This window comes from Carcharodon carcharias, chromosome 2 (assembly GCF_017639515.1).
Source record: "Carcharodon carcharias isolate sCarCar2 chromosome 2, sCarCar2.pri, whole genome shotgun sequence".
NCBI lineage: Eukaryota > Metazoa > Chordata > Chondrichthyes > Lamniformes > Lamnidae > Carcharodon > Carcharodon carcharias.
Window position 1 is genome coordinate 136,751,183 of NC_054468.1, and position 21,749 is coordinate 136,772,931.

At 44.0% G+C, this 21,749-nt stretch overlaps 1 protein-coding gene across 6 annotated transcripts in view; it reads right to left on the reverse strand.

Annotated features, from left to right (window-relative positions):
* Positions 1–269: 269 nt before the first annotated feature.
* dzank1 (double zinc ribbon and ankyrin repeat domains 1) overlaps positions 270–21,749 on the reverse strand; it is a 131,901-nt gene continuing 110,421 nt past the window's right edge. For 3 of the 6 annotated variants that reach the window (XM_041177442.1, XM_041177458.1, XM_041177450.1), the window contains exons 18-21: positions 4,378–4,458; positions 3,846–3,973; positions 1,666–1,740; positions 270–1,023 (exon numbers count right to left, since the gene is read on the reverse strand). In XM_041177442.1, coding sequence (XP_041033376.1) covers positions 858–1,023; positions 1,666–1,740; positions 3,846–3,973; positions 4,378–4,458 — 450 coding nt within the window. In that variant the 3' untranslated portion in view covers positions 270–857. Of the gene's footprint in view, positions 1,024–1,665; positions 1,741–3,845; positions 3,974–4,376; positions 4,459–21,749 lie in introns of those variants that run through there. The other 3 variants (XR_005941732.1, XM_041177476.1, XM_041177468.1) reach the window with 3 other exon arrangements.

Consider the following 21,749-nt stretch of genomic DNA (forward strand, 5'->3'; position numbering starts at 1 on the left):
TTTGAATAAAATCACACATGGCAAAGAAACAAAAGCACACAGGTGCCCCACAACAGTGTGTTGGAAAGACATAAGGTAAAATTAGCAAGGAACCACTTGAGAACCCATATTTTATAATGAATTTTCATGCAAATCTGACCAAACTCTTGCCACATTCAAGAGGTTAACTTTGGGTTTCTTGGGAAGCAGTGTATTTGGTGTTTCAGGTTCTTGTAACTGAGAAGCCCAATGTAGACACTTTGTAGGGAGCTTGGATTCCATTAAACCACTTTGTTGTACTATAACTTTATTTCAGAAAAAACACTTCTGAGAAAAAAGAAACAAATTAGATAAAGGTTTGTATTTTTCGTTCGATTAAGATCAGCTGCACATCTAAGGCTAAATTATAAATTGTTTGCTACAAAATATTTATAGAGTTCCATGGAAAAGTAGTGCAATCCTTGGATTTACAATAGAATTTTTTCATGACACTTATCAAAGACTTGCTGGATCAAAGGTAACTGAAGGTTCCATGTATGAGCTTGCTTTTTGAATATCTTGTTTAAAAACCAGATCGAGACCAACAGTCAATTTCATAAAGAACAGGAAAATGGACTCTCCTCCCTCTCGCTCTCCTCGATGAAACATCTGGACTGAGTTACTGGTTAGGAGCTCATTTTGGCTTTGACAGAAGAGTGGGGATAGAATTGTGAGTGTTCCAAAACAAGCAACAACAGCCTCCAGAAACATACAGCTGCAGGACACTGATTCTCTGAGAGTCAGAGCTTGCTTTCTCTATTGAAACTTTCTTGAAAACGTTTGCACTGATTACCTCACAAACCTTTGGTACTGAATGTGTCTAAACCTTCAAGCGAGCATTAAAAGACATCCAGGCTGACATGCTTAGTCTTGGTGAATTTATCTAACATTCCCTGTCCCATTTTTGCAGCAAACAATAAGGTTAGTTGGTCATTGCCAGTCTTGACAGCCAAATCATATGCTGTTAAAGCTTTATCATTTTTCTTCTTTATACTTGCATTGCAGCTGTAAGAAATTGAAAAAAACTATTAGACTGAATTGACTGTACATCTTTATTGAAGACAGTACTTTATTCACCAGCCTTTATCATCTTGCATCTACTACTTCCTCTGACCAATAACTCTGTACCTTCCTCTCTCTGGTCCACTGCCTTATGCTGAGCTACAGTTCTGCAGGTGCCAAGCCTCGTCCATATGACCATTCTTCATGCAAACCCGTCAGTGAATTCTGGCTAATGCACCTCTTCTACTTGCACCCCTTCTTCAAGACACTAAGGCTCAAGTTAGTACCCTCTCTGTCACCCTGGCTAAGTTGGATATACACAGCACAGTCCAACGATTAAATTTCAGACCCTAGCTACTAAATGTCTGTTTTCCCAATGAACCACTTGTAACTATTTACTCCCTATACCTACTGTCATAGAATCTAACAGCATAATTTCAGACCCTTGGTACTAAATGTCTGTTTTCCCAATGAACCACTTGTAACTATTTACTCCCTATACCTACTGCCACAGAATCTAACAGCATAAAAAGAGACCATCTGGCTCTTTGAAAGAGCTATCCAATTAGTCTCACTGTCCTGCTCTTTCCCCCATAAACACTCATTGAAAAATTATTTAATATAACTTGTAAAAAGAAAACCTACCCAAGTAAAACGGCCACACATTTCACTCCTTGAGCTCCCAACTCAGCGGCCTCATGAAGAGCAGTGTTTTTCAGGCTATATTTGAAGAAAACAATTTTTTAAAATTTTAAATATTGGATTAGTGTCTTCAAACTGAGCTATGAAACCAAAAAAGGGGGCATAAGTTTGAATAAGTCTGTCAGCAAAGCAGTGTATTCTAAAGAGTTTTTAGTGATTAGGCAGCAACAGGTAAATGGTTCTCCTAAGTTAGGCATGCACTTGCTACATTGCCAAGTTTGCAATCACTGTAGCATAAAACATGACATGAGAAACTGGATGGGACCATAGTCTACTCCTTGACTGTCTCATTTCCTGCAAAGATTGGCTGGCCCTCTGTGAAGTGTCTCTGTGACCTGATAATGTCGTTGCATCATCAGATTAAATACGACAGAAACAGGGAAACTGGAGAAGAATTGAGTTCTCACAGGGAAGCAAGGTGTGAGGAAGTGTAGTCAAGGTAGCTGTGGGAGTCTGTGGATTTGTAGTGAATATTAGTAGATAGTCTATCCCCAGAAATGGAGACGGAGAAGTTGAGGAAGAGACTGAGATGGATCAGGTGAATTATGTGGCAGGAGGCCAGTGGAGCATAAACGCCAGAAGAGACCTGTTGGATTGAATGGCCTGTTCCTGTGCTGTAAATTCTATATTGACAATGTGGCAAAAATCCAGAACTCCCTCACTTGATAGTGCTCAGTCTGTAATTTTTAACTCTCGCTCCCTGGCACTCTACTCCATTTCCCCAATACAACAGAGGCCAGTTTAAATGTGCAGATTGGGCTCCAAGGAAATTATCAGGGCCAATCTGCTGTTTTAAGATGACTAAGGGGAGCAGTGATGGTTTTCCAAAAGGCCAAACCTGCTGGGAACAGTAGCTAGGGCCAAAATGAGCAGGAGTACAAGGAAACCTTGTTCCCTGTAAGTTGTACATCCACATGATCACACAAAAGGTACCATGCATTCAAACGAACAGGTTGCGCAAAGTGAAAAATATTTAGCAGTGACATTGACCATTCTTGCCTAAACAACATCCCTCACCCTCTTCCCGCTGATCGAGATTTCTGTTCCTTTCCCGTGGGTGGCACCCTGAAGTTGAAATGCCTGTTTATGTCCACTAGCCAAGCAGTGATTCCTGTCTGGTTTGCCTGGGGCTCTGATTTTACACAATTATGGTCCAAGAACTAAGATCTCCCCAGGACATTGGCATGACAGCTTGTCGTTCACCTTGGTCCCCACCACCACCTCACATGCATTGACCCCATCCAGTTAAAATCATGGCCACAGCAAACTGCCATTATTGAAAATACTTTCCAACTGTTTTAAACACTTTGGAACAAATGCAAAAGCATTTTTAAAATAAAAATTGATGGAGCTTTGTTTTGTTTGTAAATTCTTGAGAATGTTTCCTAGTAAAACACTTTTAAGGTTCACAAATTACAGGAAAGTCCCTGCCTCGTTTTAAAGCTGAATAGCTAGAAGTTATGACAGTGAAAACCTTTCCTCACACGCTTGTTGCTGCAACCCAACGTCCTGCCAATAGTTCATCATATTTCAATGACAGGTAAATGTCAGTTGTCTCATGATCAGATCATAAGAAATGGGAGCAGGAATAGGCTATTCAGCCCATCAAGCCTGTCTTCCGTTCAATACGATCATGGCTTACGATCGTGGCCCTAATTCTGCTTTCCTGCCTGTCCCCCCATAATTCTTGACTCCCTCGTTAATCAAAAATCTAACTCAGCCTTGAATATATTCAATAATTCAGCCTCCACTGCTGTGAGGAAGAGAATTGCAAATGACCCCAAAAGAGAAGAAATTTCTCTCCATCTCTGTCTTAAATGCGAGACTCCTTATTTTCAAACTGCGCTCCCTAGTTCTAAATTCCCGCATAAGGGGAAACATCCTGTCAGCATCTACCCTGTCAAGTCCCCTCAGAATCTTATGTTTCAATAAGATCACCTCTCATTCTTCTAAATTCCAATGAGTATAGGCCCAACTTGGTCAACCTTTCCTCATAAGACAACCCCTTCATCCCGGGAATTAGCCTAGTAGCACTGCCCAAAGGTAAAAGCGCAAACCAAACAGTTCCACTTCTTCAGATGCACTGAGCCCTGGAAAACTGAGTGCCTTTTTTTTCTACTTACGGCCCTGACTGTTGGTTAATGTCTGCTCCCTTCTGCACCAGAACCGGGACCACCTCATGATGTTGATTCATCACGGCCACAGTTAAGGCTGGCCTATCGTCGTTGTTGCTGCAGTTTGGATCTGCTCCCTAGAGGAGGTCACAAGTGCAGAGAGCACAATGTTTTTTTTAAATGATAAAAGTAATGAGGTTATAAAAGAACACCTTCAGTAGTTTTATATAGAATCAAAAAGTACAAGAGGAAGCCATTTGGCTTAGCATGCCTTTGCTGCTCTCTGAAAGATCTGTTCAATTTCCCCATAGCCTTCAATTTTTTTCTTTTCCGTTTCCTTTTGGAAAGTTACCATTGAATCTGCTTCCACCACTCTTTCAGGCAGTGCATTCCAGATCATTACAACTTGGTGCATAAAACATTCTCATCTCTCCTCTGGCACTGATTATATTACATCTGTCTCCTCTGGGACTAACCCGTGTGCTATTACATAGAGCAATTCAGTATTCTCATTGATCAAATAGTACTAGAAGGAACTTACTTCATCAAGCAATTGCTGTATCTCTGAGACTCTCCCCAAGCCAGTTGGTCCCACTTCCTTCAGTAATTGTCTGTCATTCAGCTGCAGTAAGAGAGAGCAATACCACCATGCAGTTCATTCAAGACTCAGCACGTGTTCCAAGTACAGGAATGGTAGCATATAGATTATGTTACTGGACTAGTAATCCAGAGGTGTAAATTTAAATTCAGTTAGTAGCATTTTATTCCAGGCTTATTTAACTAACAGTTTTGATGATCATGAAACTATCAGATTGTCGGAAAAGTCCAGCTGGTTCACTAATGCTTCTTAGGAAGGAAATCTGCCGTCCTTACCTCGTCTGGCCTATACGTGACTCCAGAATCACAACAACATAGTTGACTCTTAACTGATTTATTAAATGGCCTAGCAAACCATTCAATTATATCAAACTGCTACAAATAAAGTGTTTAATAAGAATAAAACTGGACAGGCTATTTGGCATCAATGCAGGCATGACAAAGGTCCACCCTGCAAAGCTCTCCTCACAAACTCAGAAGAATTTTTTTTCACCCAAAGAGTGGTGAAAATGTGGAATTAACTACCACAGGAAATGATTAAAGAGAATAGTATAGATTTAAGGGGAAGCTGGGCAAACAAATGAGGGAGAAGGGAATAGATGGTTATGGTAGATTTAGATGAGGAAAGATGAGAGGAAGCTTGGTGGAGCATAAACACCGGCATGGACTGGTTAGGCCAATGCCTATTTTTATGTTGTGTATCCTTTGTAATCGGAGCTTTGTGCCAAAATTGGGAGAACATTTCCACATACACTGATATAGCTACGATTCTGTACGACTATCAGCCAGGTGATTACTCCAACACCGTCCCTAGATATGTTTTGTCCCTGACAGGACAGTCCCACCAAAGGTGGTGACAGTGGTAAACAGTTGGGAGAGAGGCACTGCAAATCCTCAACATTAATTCTGAAACCCCCTGAAGTCTCATGACATCATGTCAAACATGGACTGTAGTGCTGAAGACTTGTGTTCCAGGCCTAGCTGCGCTTCTAGCAAGCTGCTCCAGTATAGCTACAACACTAACATCTACCTGACACAATGAAAAATTGCCCAGGTATGTCCTGTCCACAAGAAGTGGAATAAATCCAATCTAATCAATTCACTCTTTTCAGCCCACATCATCAAGATGATGAAGGTGTCACTTATAGTGGCACTTACTCATCAACAACCTGCTCACCAATGCTCAGTTTGGGTTCCACCAGGGCCACTCAGCTCCAGACTTCATTATAGCCTTGGTCGAAACATGGACAAGAGAGTTGAATTCCAGAGGTGAGTTGGGGTGAGAGTGATTACCCTTGTTGTCAAGGCAGCACCTGACCAAGTGTAGCACCAAGGAGTCCTAGCAAAAGTTGAAATTAATGAAAGTGAAAACTCTCTACTTGCTGGAGTTAAACCTAGCCAAAAGAAAGCTGGTTGTGGTTGTTGGCGGCCAGTCATCACAGCCCAAGTACATTGCTGCAAGAGCTCCTAGGTCGAACCATCTTCAGCCGCTTCATCAATGACCTTACTTCCATTATAAGGTCAGAAGTCAGGATGTTCACTGATGATTGCACAGTGTTCAGCACTATTCTCAATTTCTCAGATACTGAAGCAGTCCAGGGTTAGGCTGATGTGGCATGTAACACAAGTGCCAGGCAATGACTGTCTCCAACAAGAGAACATCTAACCATCTCACCTTGACATGCATTGGCATTACCATTGCTGAATCCCCACTAGCACCATCCTGAGGATCATCATTGATCAGAAACTCACCTGGGCCAGCTATATAAACACTGTGGTTACAAGAACAAGTCAGAGCTGGGTATTCTGCGGCAACTGACTCACTGCCTGGCTCCCCAAAGCCTGTTCACCAGCTACAAATCACCAGTCATGGTGTAATGGAATACTCTCCACTTGCCCTGATGAACACAGCTCCAATAACACTCAAAAGGGTCAACACCATCCTGGACAAAGCAGCCCACTTGATTAACACTCAATCCACCACCTCAAACATTCAATACTTTCACCATCGATGCAATGTGGCTCCAGTGTGCACCATCCACAAGATGTACTGCAGCTTCTTTGACAAATCCGAGATCTCTACTACTTAGAATGAGAAGCGCAGTAGACGCATGGGAACATCATCACTTCCAAGTCACACATCAGACTGACTTGGAAATATATATTATTACTCCTTCATCATTACTGAGACAAAATTCTTGAATTCCCCACCTAACACTACTTTAGAAATTGTTTCATCACACAGTCTGCAGCTGGCTCTCCTCCTTCTTCTTAGGGCATTTGGTGATGGGCCTTGCCAGTGATGCTCACATCCCGTGAATGAATAAAAAAAGGAATAGACGTATTAAACAGAAAATTGGTGTGAAAGGTAAGATAATACTAAAAGTATTGGGTTTTAAAACTTTGAATCTAAGTTGTGCATTCTACACTACTTCCATTCTGTCATGCTCCTGGTGAAAGAAATGGTTGTTTTCCAGAATAATGTTGGCATTAGACATCATTCAAGTTATCTAGTGAGAATCTCACAGATATTTGTCTATATTATAAAGGATTCTGTGTACCTCTGCTACTGTGGCTATGCTGAATAAGGCAGAAGAAATCCTGAATCCTTATTAAAGTTGGCACAAAGAGAGCAGGGATCCCAGTTAAATTGGTATCAAGGAAGAAGTGCCCCAGTCAAATCAGCACTGATCTAGGAACAATGATGTGTCAGCCTGTCTTTTTAGAATATTCAAGCTATATTCTAAATTCAAGACCACAAACTGGGTGAATTCTTCCGTGCTTCACTGAGGGAGTGTTGTGCTGTTGGAGGTACCATCTTTCAGCTGAGGAGCTAAATAGAGGTCTGCCCATTTAGGTAGATATAAAGATTCCAATGCACTGTTCTCTTGGTGTTCTGACACAAGCTACACTACAACAAGGTATTGTAATATAAAAGTCAATTGTCTCATTTGCTGTTTTGGGGAACTGGTTCCTTTATTGCCATCAGAGCTCACTAACTTGTTGGCTAAGGAAGATTGTGGGATTTTTTTGCCAATACAAATGCCACTCCCAATAGTGATCAGCATTCAGCTTGATGATAAATTATCTGTGTATAAAACCTATTCTGACACAATAAAAAAATGTGTCTATTAACAACCTTGAGTAATGTACCTTTTGCCGACCATGATTCATAAACTGTGTGCACTATATTTCAGTGCTGAATATGCTCCTATTTCAGGGAGTAAGTACATGTTTGGTTAATTATACAACCTGAAATGATACCAGAGCTGAGAAATTATAACAATCAGGCTGAACAGGCTGGGGCTGAAGGGAAGATTAAGTGATGACCTAAAACAGGTTGTTATAATTCTGAAGTGGTTTGATAGGGTAGACATAAAGAAAACGTTTCCACTTGTAGAGAATCAAATCGGGGTCATAAATATGAGATAGTCACTAACAAATCCAATAAGGAAATCAGAAAGTGGTTTTGAAGTAGTTCAGGAGACTAACATAGATGTATTTAAGAGCAAGCTAGGTAAGTACGAGGGAGGTTCACGTGGAGCATAAACACTAATACTGATTAATTGGGGCGAATGGCTTGTTTCAGTGCTGTAATTTGTATCTACATATATATTGCTGTTGACAGAGTCCTACTATCTCAAACTCCCTCCCTGTCAATGTTCCATCAACAGTGCAAGGATGAGCCGCTGTGCAGCAATCAGGAATGTGCGCGCCTTGGAACAAATAGGCCACGCACAAGCAATGTTCCTTAAGCATGTCAATCTTAAGGGGACCACGCAGTGCAACAAGTCGATTGCGTTTAGCAAACAGAAGTTAAAAGGAACATTGCTCCCAGTAATGTTCTGCTTGAAAAAGCTTCTCAAAACCCATTTTATGTACCACTTCAAAACCTCCAGCGAGGGTTGAACATATGATTATAAGAAATAAGAGCTCAAGATGACCATATGGCCTGCCGAGCCTGCTGCACCATTCATGGCTTATCTTGAGCTTCAATTCTACTTTCCAGTCTACTCCCCCATATCCCTCGAATCCCTGAGAGACCAAAAATCTGTCCACTCAGCCTTAAATATATATCCACAACTCTCTGGGATAGAGAATTCCAAAGATTCATAACCCTTTGAAGAAATTTCTCCATCTTTGTTCTAAAGATCGACACCTTATCCTGAGACTGTGCCCCCTTGTTCCAGATTCCCCAGCAAGGGAAACAACATCCTAGTGTCTACCCTGTCAAACTCCTTCATAATCTTGAGTGTTTCAATGAGATCACCTCCCATTCTTCTAAATAGCAGAAAATATAGAGCCAATCTTTTCAGCCTTTCATCACAGGGCAACCCTCTCCTCCCAAGGGCCAATCTAATGAACCTTCGCTGTTCTGCCTCCAATGCAAGTACACCCTTTTTTAAACATGGAGACCAAAGTTACACACACTATTCCAAGTGTGGTCTCACCAAAGCCCTACATGATTGTAGCATGACTTCTTTATTCTTGTACTCCAATACTCTTGCAATAAAGGCCAACATGCCATTTGTTTTCCTAATTACTTGTTGTACTTGCATGCAGACTTTTTGTGTTCCTTGTACAAGTGCACCCAAGACTCTCTGAACATCAACATTTACAAGTTCCACACCTTTTAAAAATATTCTACTTTCCTGTTCTTTTAACCAAAGTAAATAACCTCACACTTCCCCACATTATACTCCGTCTGCCACCTCGTTGCCCACTCACTTAACCTGTCTATATCTCTTTGCAGCCTCTTTGTGTCTTCCTCACAGCTTACATTTCCACCTAGCATTTTATCGTCAGCAAACTTAGATACATCACTCTTTCTCTTCCTTTAAGTTTCTAATATCGTTTCTAAGTAGTTGAGGTCCCAGCACTGATCGTTGCGGCACTCACTAGTCTCAGCTTGCTGACTTGAAAACACCTGTTTCTTGTTTTCTGTGACTTGCTTTGGTCAATTTTTCTATGTTATAGGATATGCTCATCTGTTACATCTGTCCTTGCCAACTACACTGACTTCTGGTCACCAATGTCCCCAGTTTTCATCATTTTCTTTAAATTCCTTCATGGCTTTGTCCCTCCCTTTCTCTGTAATCTTGTACAGAACTGCTACTCACCCACTGCCCGCACCCCCACCCCCAACCCTGCCTTGAGAACACAATATCCAGGCTCTTGTACAGTCTGTCCACTTCAATTCACCATTGGTGGCTGTAACTTCAGTCATCTTGACCCTAAGATCTGGAATTTCCCCTTAAAGTTCAACACCTCCCTTTCCATCCTTAAGACACTCCTGAAAATCAAATAATTTGCCTTGATATCTCCTTCTTTGGCTTAGCCTCCATTTTCATCAGTTATATCTCTGTGAAGGGTATTGGAATGTTTTTTCTTTGTTGAAGGCACTGTATAAATGCAGGTTATTGCTGTATACGTGGATGTAACTAAGCAGCAATTGAGACAGCAACATGCACACTTTGTTAATAAAGCTAGCCTAAAGCTTTCCCATTCAAACATGATGACCATGGATGCAGAGACAGTGAAGAATCACGGTAACAATGCCTGAGTTTGGAGGTGGTAAGGTGACAGAGACAAAGAGTTTCAGAGACTATAGGACAAAAAAATGCATGGGTGAGTCACTTTCTTTTCAATCCTAAAGAGCAAAATTTTGACAGAGGTGGCTGAAGAGATAATTAAGAACATAAAATAGAAGTTAAGGCGAGCTTACCAACAGTAAACCAACAATAGGCTCAGCAGTAGTATGGAAACTGCTGAAGGTTAGCATTCAGAAACACTTGTAAAGATTTCATCATCTGTATAGTTTTATACAATGCCCTTAACATAATAAAACATCCTTTGGTGCTTCACAGCACCATCATAAAAATATGGCACCGAGCCACATAAGAATTTATTAGGGCAGATGATCAAAAGCCTGCCCAAAGGTAGATTTCAAGGAGTGTCTTAAAGGAAGATAAAGAGCTGGAGAAGTTTAGGGAGGGAATTCCAGAGCTTAGGGGAGGTGGTTAAAGACTTGGCCACCAATAACGGAATGATTAAAATCAGAGATGCGCAAGAGGCTAGACTTAGATGAGTACAGCTATTCTTGAAGGAGTACGAGGCTAGAGGAGATTTTCCACTGTGGGTCTCTCTGGTGAGGTAGGATTAGGTGAGTATATTTTCTCGCTGAGCTAGAGATGGTCTCATGACCACATTTCAATTTCCAACCCTGGGGTAATTTGGAAGCAGGAGGTGGGATCCTCAACTCTTATTGGGTATTGTGCCGAATTGGAGACAGAATACTTGCTGCAGAGGAGCTCTCGAGGCTGCTGTAGTGGAAGAAGTAGCTGCCAAGCTTACTGCATTCAGAGTGCATGTGGATGATTGAGGCCAACACCAGATCCCAGTGAGTGTCGAAAACACAGTCAGCAAATACAGTAGTCAACCTACACTCAGACCACAGTACAATCTACTCAAGAGAGATTGAGGAAAGGGTCAGGTCAGGGCCTGGGTCAGGTATGGGGGCATACATCAGAGGTTGTGGAAGCCTGGGCCAGGAATGAGGATAGTACAGTGGGTAAGGATGTAAAATGGGTGTGAATCATAAGTAAACAGCATTTGCTACCACAGAGTGATCATAGTGAGGGCAGTGTTAACAGAACGCTAAAGTTAAGAATTTGGTGCAAGTGTGAATTTTCTGTTATTTCTCAAGCTGAAATTCAGTTTAACATTGAGAATTTGACTTAGAGTTTGAAAAACTGTAAAAGAAACTGCAAGCTAGTTAAGCTACTAGTTAACAGAAATTGCCTGTCAGGGCCAGCTAACCATCAATCAGCTGAAAATGGTTGCCTGAATAGATAAAAACAAAAACAGAATTACCTGGAAAAACTCAGCAGGTCTGGCAGCATCGGCGGAGAAGAAAAGAGTTGACGTTTCGAGTCCTCATGACCCTTCGACAGAACTATGAGACTCGAAACATCAACTCTTTTCTTCTCCGCCGATGCTGCCAGACCTGCTGAGTTTTTCCAGGTAATTCTGTTTTTGTTTTGGATTTCCAGCATCCGCAGTTTTTTTGTTTTTATGCCTGAATAGATGTTGATTATTGTGAGCAGGAAATTGAGTTAGCAGTTGTAACTTGAGTGAGACATCAGCTCTATACAGGCAAACAGTATTTTATACTACACAGAGTGACCACAGAACTGAGTGCAGAATTCACAAAATGCTAAAGTCAGGAATTTGGTACAAGTGGGAATTTGGTTCAGAGGGGAAAGGAGGTGCTGCTTTTTATTCTTTTTTTACGTACAGAAGCTGGTGTTTTTCTTTTAGGTGTTATTTCTGTTAAGTTAGTTAATTGTCTAATAAATAGAGGCATGGTAGGGCATCTCAATCCCATGGAATGCACATCCTGTGCTATGTGGAAACTCTAGAACACTCCTTTCCTCTTGGGCAACCATATGTGCAGCAGATGTTGTTAGTTGGAGGAGCTTGAACTCCAGTTTCAGAGCTTGAGAAGTAGCTGGCATTCACTGCAGTGCACCCATGAGGCTGAGAGCTATGCGGACAGCACATTTCTAGAAGTGGTCACCCTGTAGCTTAAGAGTGCGCAGGCAGATAGAGAGTGGGTGACCACCAGACAGTTGAGGAGGTCCAGGCAGGTAGTGCAAGAGTCCCCGGAGTGCATTGCACACTCCAACTATATTCAATTTTAAAGGCTTGTGAGGGTATCGATTCCTCAGGGGAGTGAGGCCAGAGCAAAGTCCGTAACACCATGAGTGGTTTGGTTGTATATGAGGACAAGAGGAAAATCAGGAAAGCAATAGTGATAGAATATCCCCTAACTATAGAATTTTTTGTGCCCATCGAACTGATTCCAAGATGCTATACTGCCTCCCTAGTACCTTGGGAGTGGCTTCAGAATATTCTGAGGGGGAAGGGTGAACAGTCAGAGTTCGTGGTCCAGATCGGTACCAACGACATAGGGTGAAAGAGGGACATGATCCTAAGCAGGACCTCAAATTTCTCCCGGAGCTGCACGATTGTGGATGTAGGAATAGGAGGATAGAACAGATGAATGCATGGCTGGAGAGATAGTGCAGGAGGCAAGGTTCCCTGGAGTGGTCAAGAACAAAATCTGTTTGGTTAGAGCTAAGAAACAACAGAGATGCCATTACACTACAGGGTGTATTCTTTAGGCCACCAACTAGTGGGAAACACAGAGGTGCAAATTAGCAAGAAAATTTCAGGGGCTAAAAAGTAGTAATAATGGGGGACTCAATTATCCTAATATAAACTGGGATAGTAATAGTGTAAAGGGCAGAGAGGGGGAAGAGTTTCTAAAGTGTATTCAGGAGACTATTTTTGATCATTATGTTACCAGCCCAACAAGGAAAGAGACATTGCTGAATCTGGTTCTGGGGAAGGAGGTGGGTCTAGTGTCAGAAAGGAAACATTCAGGGAACAATGATCACAGTATCATAAGATTTAGATTAGCTATGGATAAGGTCAAGGAGCAATCTAGAGTAAAAAGATATTTAATTGGAGGAGGGTCAATTTCACTGGCGTGAGAACGGATGTGTCCTGGGTAAAGTGGAATCAAAGATTGGCAGGCAAAACTGTAATCGAACAATGGACAGCCTTTAAAGAGTCAGGGTGCATTACCATCAGGAGGGAAGTAAATAAGAACATATGAAATAGAAGCAGGAGTAGGCCATTCGGTTCCTAAAGCCTGCCCTGCCATTCAATAAGATCATGGCTGATTCGCCCTAGGCCTCAACTCCTCTTTCATGCCAACTCCTCACAGCCCTCAACTCCCCGATATTTCAAAAATCTACCTCCTCTTTAAATACTTTCAGTGATCTTTTCTACACAACTCTCTGACATTCACTACTCTCAGAGAGAAGAAATTCCTTTGCATCTCGTTTTAAATGAGTGTCCCCTTATTCTGTAACTTTGTCCCCTAGTTCAAGATTCCCCCACTAGTGGAAACATCTTCTCAACCTCTACCCTGTCAAGCCTCCTCAGAATTTTGTAAGTTTCAATAAGATCACCCCTCATTCTTCTAAACTCTAATGAATAAAGGCCTAACCTGTTTAGCTGTTCTTGATAAGTCAACCCCTTCATCCCAGGAATCAGCCTCGTGAATCTCTTTTGAACTGCCTCCAATTCCAGCATATCCTTTCTTAAATACAAAACTATACACAGTACTCCAGGTGTGGCCTCACCAATACCCTGTACAGTTGTAACAAGACATCCCTATTTTTTAACTCCAGCCCCCTAACAATACGGGCCAAAATTCAATTTGCCTTCTTAATTACTTGTTGCACCTGCATTCTAACCTTTGGTATTTCATGCACAAGAACACCCAGATCCCTCTGTGCTGCACTTTTTTGGAGTTTCTCTCCATTTAAATAATAGTCTGCCTTTTGATTCTTCCTACCAAAGTGCATGACCTCACAGTTTCCTACATTAAACTCCATCTGTCAAGTTTTTGCCCACTCACTCAAGCTGTCTATATCCCCTTGCAGATTCCATATGTCCTCATCACAACATGCCCTCCCACCTATTTTTATATCATTAGCAAATTTGGATACATTACACTCTGCCCCCTCCTCCAAGGCATTAATATAGATAGTAAATAACTGAGGCCCTAGGACTGATCCTTGTGGCACTCCACTAGTTATGTCTTTCCAACCTGAAAAAGACCCATTAACCCTGACTCTGTCTTTTGTGCGTTAACGAATCCTCAATCCATGGTAATACATTACCCCCAAAACCATGAACTCTTATCTTGTGCAATAACCTTTTATGTGGCACCTTATGGAATGCCTTCTGGAAATCCAAATACACTACATCTACTGGTTCCCCTTTATCAACTCTGCTTATATCCTCAAAGAACTCTAGCAATTTTGTCAAACATGATTTCCCTTTCACAAAACCATGTTGACTCTGTTTGATTGCGTTAAGCTTTTCTAAATGTCCTGCTATTTCTTCCTTAATAACGGACTCTAGTATTTTCCCAACGACAGATGTTAGGCTGACTGACCTATAATTTCCTGCTTTTTGTCTCCCTCACTTCATGAACAGGGGCATCACATTAGCGGTTTCCAAACCGCTGGGACCCTCCCAAAATCCAGTGAGTTCTGGAATATTTCGACCAATGCCTCCACTATCTCTGCAGCCACTTCCTTTAAAATCCTTGGGAGGCCTTCAAGTCCTGGCGACTTGTCTGCCTTTAGTCCCATTAGTTTCTTAAATACTTTGTCCCTCGTGACAGAGACTGTTACAAGATCTTTCCTTCCATTAACTCTTTGCTTATCTGATAACTTTGGAATGTTTAGTGTCCTCCACTGTGAAGACCGAAGCAAAATATTGATTTAAATTATCTGCAATTATCAATTTTCCAGTCGCATCCTCCAAGGGTCCCACATTCACTTTAGCTACTCTCTTTTTATATACTCGTAGAAGCCCTTGCTGTTTATTATATTTCTTGCCAATTTACTTTCATAATCAATTTTCTCCCTTTTTATTAACTTTTTAGTCTTCCGCTGCTGGTTCCCAAAAAATTCTCAATCCTCTGGCCTACTACTAATTTTTGCTGCTTTGTATGCCTTAGTTTTTGATCAGAGGCAACCAAAACCACAGCTCCCTGGATGATAAGAGAGAGTAAGATTAAGCAGTAAAAGTTTGTGCATTATAGATGTCAGGTTGAAAACAAGGCTGAAGTTAGAAAGTTCACATGGGAAGTGAAAATAAGAATATGAGGGGCAAAGAGAGGGTATGAAAAGAGGTAGGCAGCTAACATGAAAGGGAATCCAAAAGTCAACTATCAGCATAAAAATAGTAAAAATGTAGTAATAGGAAGATTGAGGCCAATTGGGGATCAAAAAGGAAACACTCGCATGGAGACAAAGGGCAAGGCTGAGATCCAAAATACTTTACATTGACTTTATAAAGGAAGAAGATGCTGCCGAAGTTATAATGAAAGAGGAGGTAGTTAAGATAGTTGATGCACTAAAAATTGCTAAAGAGGTGATATTAGAAAGGTTGGCTGTACCTAAAGTCACTGGGACCGAATGGGATGCATCCAAAGATGCTGAGGGAAGTAAGGGTGGAAAATGTAGAGGTTCTTGCCATAATGTTCCGATCCTCCTTGGATACACGGATGGTGCCAGAGGACTGAAGAATTGAAAATGTTACACCCATAGGAACAAACAGCAACATAGGACTTGGGAGCAGAAGTAAGCCATTCAGCCCTTTGAGCCTGCTCCACCATTCAATAAGATCATGGCTGATCTGGTTGTGCTCTCAACTCCACTTTGCTGTCTGCTCCCCATAACCCTTGTTCCAAAAGGTTGTAAGGATAAACCCAGAAACTACAGGCCAGTCACATTAACTTCGGTGATGGGAAATCTTTTAGAATCTGGGACACATAGATGTATAGACTAATTAAGGAAATCCAGAATGGATTTGTTAAAGGCAAATGTTCACTTAACTTGATTGAGTTTTTTGATGAGGTAAAAAAACAAGTTTAAGGATGCTCAATATGAACTTCCAAAAGACATTTGATAAAGTGCCACATAAAAGGCTTGCTAGAAAAGTTGAAACCTATGGAATAAAAGGGGCAGTAGCAGCATGGATGTGAAGTTTGCTGAGTTACAGGAAGCAGAGAGTAGTGGTGAATGGTTGTTTCTCAGATTCGTGGGAGGTATAACGTGGTGTTCTCCGGGGGTTGATACTCGGATCACTCCTTTTTTTGATATATATTAATGACCTAGATTTGGTTGTATAGGGCACGATTTCAAAATTTGCAGATGACACAAAACTTGGAAGCATAGTGAACTGTGAGGTGGATAGAGAAGTGCGTTGTACTAAACTAAAGGGCACAGTTCTAAAGAAGTGGCAGGAATAGAGCGACCTAGGGGGCGGGGGTGGGGGTATATGTGAACAAATTGTTAAAGGTAGCCGGGCAAGTTGAGAAAGTGCTTACAAACACTCAGTAGGGGATCTTGGGTTTTATAAATAGACTCATAGGCCCGAATTTTCCATCCCGGTTGCTGTTGGGCGTCATGGCGGGCATGAGCGGACAATGTGGCGGGAAGGCCAAAAATCGGCTTCACAAGGTCTTGAAACCAGTTTGCGATTGTCCGCTCCACCTGTCAATAGCGGACCACATTTCCTGCTGCCCGACATCAGGAATGTCATTTTAATACATCTACAGATCATTATAAGCCCTGCTAGCCGAAAACAACCCCCACGCAGGATCATCCGGGTATGTCAGCGTGATTGCATGCTGACGCGCTTCACAACAACATTTAAAAGGTGTGCACCTGGTGAGCTGAACTTCAAGGGGAACTCAGAGGTGAGTGCACACTAACATTGCACAGTGCTCCTGAGGGTTGCCTGTTCGACTTCAAGGTTGAGGCACCACATGTTCAGGCGAGGGCACAGGCAAATCGCTATTTCTCAGCTGGCTGACAGCGCGGTGGCGGGACAAGACTGTAGTTGGGGTGAGTTGCGGGGGGTGCAAGGGCTGCACTGTGTCTGAGGTGAATTGGGGTGGCAAGGCAGCACGGTCTGATGGTGGTGCACAAGCACATGCAAGAGATGGGTGGGTGGTGGAGAGAAGCGGCCATGCATTAGGGAAACCTGCTATAAAGTGACCATTCCTCCGCAGCTGAGCAGCTGAGACAGTTCAGGCACAGCCATGTTGACATTCTTGGAATTGGGCCTCTTGCTTATCTGCCCGCTCAAGCAATGCAGAGGCATGAAAGTGCCACCAAATGCTCCATCTCGGGCTCAGACTGCAAACTAATGTGCGTTTTACTGGACTGCAAAACAATTGGACGACTGGGCACGTTGCAAGGTCATCATTCAGGTTTGGATCAGTATTCCCCATGGTTCAGGCTAATAGGGCAGCCTTGCAGTGCAGGTTAGGAGAATAACTGTACCTGAGCTAAGAGCACAGCATGCAGTCCAATGGGCAAATCTGCTGCCAATCGGTCAGGTGGAGTGGGCCAGAGGTGGGTAGGGTCAGGCAGCTATGCAGCGCACTAAACTCTGGCCATCTAAGTGGTGGCCAGCACTCTCTGGGATGCGTTAAGGGGCCTTCAGACTTAACTAAGAGAGGTTCTTAGTACACTCATGCATCTCTCTCTTTCATCCTGCAGGAGGAGTACATCAGGAGCATGGAGCCTGATGAACTAGCTGTATGTCTCACGGCTTACAGAGTGTGAAGACAAAAGAGAAGGGAGCAACAAAAGCGCCTAGCTAGACAGAGGGATGAGCAATACCCTCTGGAAGAAGGAGCAGCTGGGGCTCCTGCCACTGGTTGGCGCCTAGCTAGACTCCAGGTCTACAGGCGGTGCTTCGCATTCCTGCAGATGACCGAGAACCAGTGTCGCAGAAGACTGTGCATGTTCAATGAACTGGTTGGTCACATCTGCCACCTCCTGCAGGATTTGGCGCCACAGGGACATGGAGGGCATCCACTGCCAATGGCCGTGAAAGTGACTGCAGTGCTCAATTTTTACGCCAGTGGCTCCTTTCAGGACTGGGATTTGCCCAGATCTCAGGTTTCCCACAGGTGCAGGGTGCCATCGACTACACTCAGATCTCCATGGTAATAAGCTGTCAACTACGCCAACCACAAGGGCTTCCACTCGCTGAATGTGCAGTTGGTGTATGACCACCACAAACGTATCCTGCATGTCTGCGCACAGTTCCCAGGGACCGTCCATGACACCTACATTCTCAATAGGTCACAGATTCCCTGATGTCTTCCAGGGTCCAGAGAGGCTGCAGGGTTGGCTCCTCAGGACAAGGGCTACTTGCAGAGGACATGGCTGATGACGGCTATGCGGTGGCCTCAGAGTGCAACTGAGAGAATGTACAATGAGGCTCATTCTGCAACTTGCACCTTGGTGCAGCAAAACCACTGCAATGTTGAAAATGAGGTTCCGATGCCTGGACCGGTCTGGTGGAACCCTGCAATACAGTCCACAGAGGGTGTCACACAATGTCATTGCCTGCTGTGCCCTTCACAACCTGGCACTGCAACAGGGAGAGGAGCTGGCTAAGGAGTAGATGGAGGAGCTGCAAGTCTCCTCCAATGAGGAGGATGTTGACAGAGATGAGGGTGAGGAGGATGATGGTGATGAGGCCATCGCACTAGCCAAATGAGGTAGGCGCACTGGGGAGGCCCTCATAACTGCTGGATTTGTGGAGGATGATGATGACATACAGTGAGGAGACATCGTGATCCTCATATTGCATCTGTGAATGCTGGGCTCCTGTCTGGCTGGTGGCAGCGCACATTATCCTCCTGTGATAAGGCTCCTGTCATGGGGACACAGCGGATGCCCAGTCCCTACATTCCATGAGGATGATGACAACATGCAGTGGGGACACTCCATAGATTCTCACATAGCTTATTTGAATGCCTGACTCCAGTTTGGCCAATGGCAGATTGCTTGTGCTCTGTAAACAGTGTCATATTATGTAGATGCAGCAGGTAAACTTTAACTTCTCCTGATCCTATGGCATGAGCTGAACCCTTCAGGACCACGCTGTCACCAGACACAGATGCTGATGAGATGGGGGGCCAGCTGTGCCTCGAAGGTGCTGAGAGCACACAGAGAGAATGACAGAACTCTGTGCTGCCAGCCCAGGACATTCTGGCAGCAATGATAAGCCCCATCAGGGTGCAGTCATGACTGATGTGACCAATGACAGTGAAGGCACACCAACAGTGTGCTGGGAAGGTTGTACAAGCGCAGGCGAGAGGCCCTGGACTGAGAGGCCTGCCTTTATCTTGTGCAGGGACCAAGGTTTCACATTTGAGTGACACGAACACAGCTAACCAGAACAAGGAGCCATTGGCACAGAGACAGTCTTGTAAGTTTATTTACAATAGTGAACATTATGTATAAGTAATTAACACCTGGGCCCATGCTGTGCAACCACAGCTTCTTAACCCTGCCACTACGCCTTAGTGCTTCCCCAACACCCACAGCAGAGGTGGAGACAGCCTGCTGAATGCTACATCCTGTCCATGATGACCTTGATGGGCATCCTCTGGAGGGCCGAGACCTGGAGGGCCCCAACCTGCTTTTGGGGTCCTGCTGTGTGGCAGTGCCACCCTCCTTGGCCTGTGGAGCTGGAGCTGCTGGAGTCACAGGAAGAGGGGATTTGGAAGGGCCAGACACTCGCGGAGTCACCTGGGTCCCAAGGTGTGTACCTGCTGATCCTCCTCCCTTAGGGTGCCTGAGGGCCCCTGGCTAACTCCTTGAGAAGGAGTAGCTGGAGTGAGATGGTGCTGTCCTGCGTCCCTCTTGCACGGACACTGTTGGAGGCCAACTATGGCGTCAGCGGTGGAGTTCAGCCTGTGCAGCAGTGCAAGACCAATGTCCTGGACCAAGGTCTCTATGGCTGCCACCATCATACCAGTGTTGACCTTGGTACATTGGCATGCTGGCGCTATCACCTCAGACTGAAGGCAGACAGACTCCTCCATCATGCCTTGCAATCTGAAGAGTGCAGCAGACATCCCTTCCTTATGTTCCTGAGCTTGCCTTTGTAGCTCCAGCAACCGAGGCATGATAAGTTCAGAGGCGCCTCACCTGACATAGACTCAGCAGATTTCTGGCCTCCAGCTATTCTCGAATGCTGGAAACCTGGGAACTACCTGCCGCCGCCTGCTGAGGAACAGACAGTGCAATGTGCTCACCAGATTGTGACCCCGAGGCTATGCTAAAGCTAAATCCCACTGAGGTGTGTGTCTCCACGCTGGTGGACGAAGTGGGTGAGCACTGCTTCTCATTGAGGGTGCCATCAGATTCTTCTTCTGAGGTTTCTTCGGGGCTTGATTTGAGGACCTGGGTCGTGGTCCCCCTCAGCTATTTCCAAGATGTGCCTGCAAAAGCAAGGCGAGATAATTAGTGCATAGCAGGGGACTGCGGTACAAGGGAAGTGACTCACAGCATGGTTGTCTGACACATGTTGCACTGCTGGGTCCTCACTTGCTGAGCACCACCAACCTCACCGTCAGCACAGGAAAAGTCCAGATCATTGTCGGCCAACTGGATGACTCTATTTTCAAAGTCTGTGAGGACCTTGGTGTGGGGCATTCCTCCAGCAGTCTGTGACCTCTCCCTGTTGTTGTGTGCCAGCTTGTCCTGCATGAATAGACATGGAGAAAGTGAAAGCAGGATGCCTGCTAGGCCAGATAATAAGGATGTGGACATGATCCGCAGACAGATGAAGGTATGTGTGAGAGAGTGAATGGTAATGTTCCTTGAACTGGCAGTGAATGAGATCACTGTGGATGTGTGATGGGTTTGTGAATGTGTGAGCTGGGAGTGATGAGAAGAGTGACTTATCCCGGGGGAATGGAGATCATTCATCCTCTTCCAGCACTGAGTGGCTGACCTCTTTTGCAGGATGTTGGTGCTGACCACCGCTGCCATGCCTACCTTGCAGGATTGGTTATCTTGCTTGTTGGCCTTCGCCCAGAGTGGGGGTTGAGGACATCAAGGCGGGCCTCCACTGCACCCAATAGGTGCTCGAGGGAGGCATCGCTGAATTTGGGGCAGCATGTTTCCTCCCTTTGGCAGCCATCAGTTCCCAGCAGATTCCTATCCCTTGAAGAGTGCTAGCTCTGTGCAGGGGCGGCCTTTAAATATGGCATCCGATTTACTGAAGGCCTGAGATGACAGCGGGGTGGGTGAATCAGAGGATACACCGCCAGTAACCCGGTGTGTTTCCCGGGAATGCATAATGAATGAGGTGGAATGGGACGATATAGTGCGAAAACCCACCATTGCGGCCAGTGGGGTAAAACATTCTTTTCCCTCCTGCTTAGTGCAAATCTGGGATGATTCCGCCCGTAGAGTACAAAAGCAAGAAAGTTATGGTGAAACTTTATAAAACACTGGTCAGCCTCACCTCAAGTGCTGTGTCAAATTCTGGGCACTGCATTTTAGGAAGGATGTGAAGGCTTTAGAGATGATGCAGAGAAAATTTATGAGAATGGTTCCAGAGATGAGGAACTTCAGTTACATGAATAGATTGATAGAACGTGGGGCTGTTCTCCTTAGAGAAGGTTGAGAAAAAAATTGATAGAGGTGTTCAAAATTAAGAGGAATCTTGACAGAGTAGTTGGAGAGACACTGTTCCCATTGGCAGAAGGGTCAAGAACCAAAGGACAGAGATTTAAAGTGATTGGCAAAAGAACCAAAGGCAACATGAGGAAAAACTGTTTTATGCAACAGGTGGTTAGAATTAGGAATGTACCGTCTAAAAGGATGGTGGAAGTAGATTTAATCA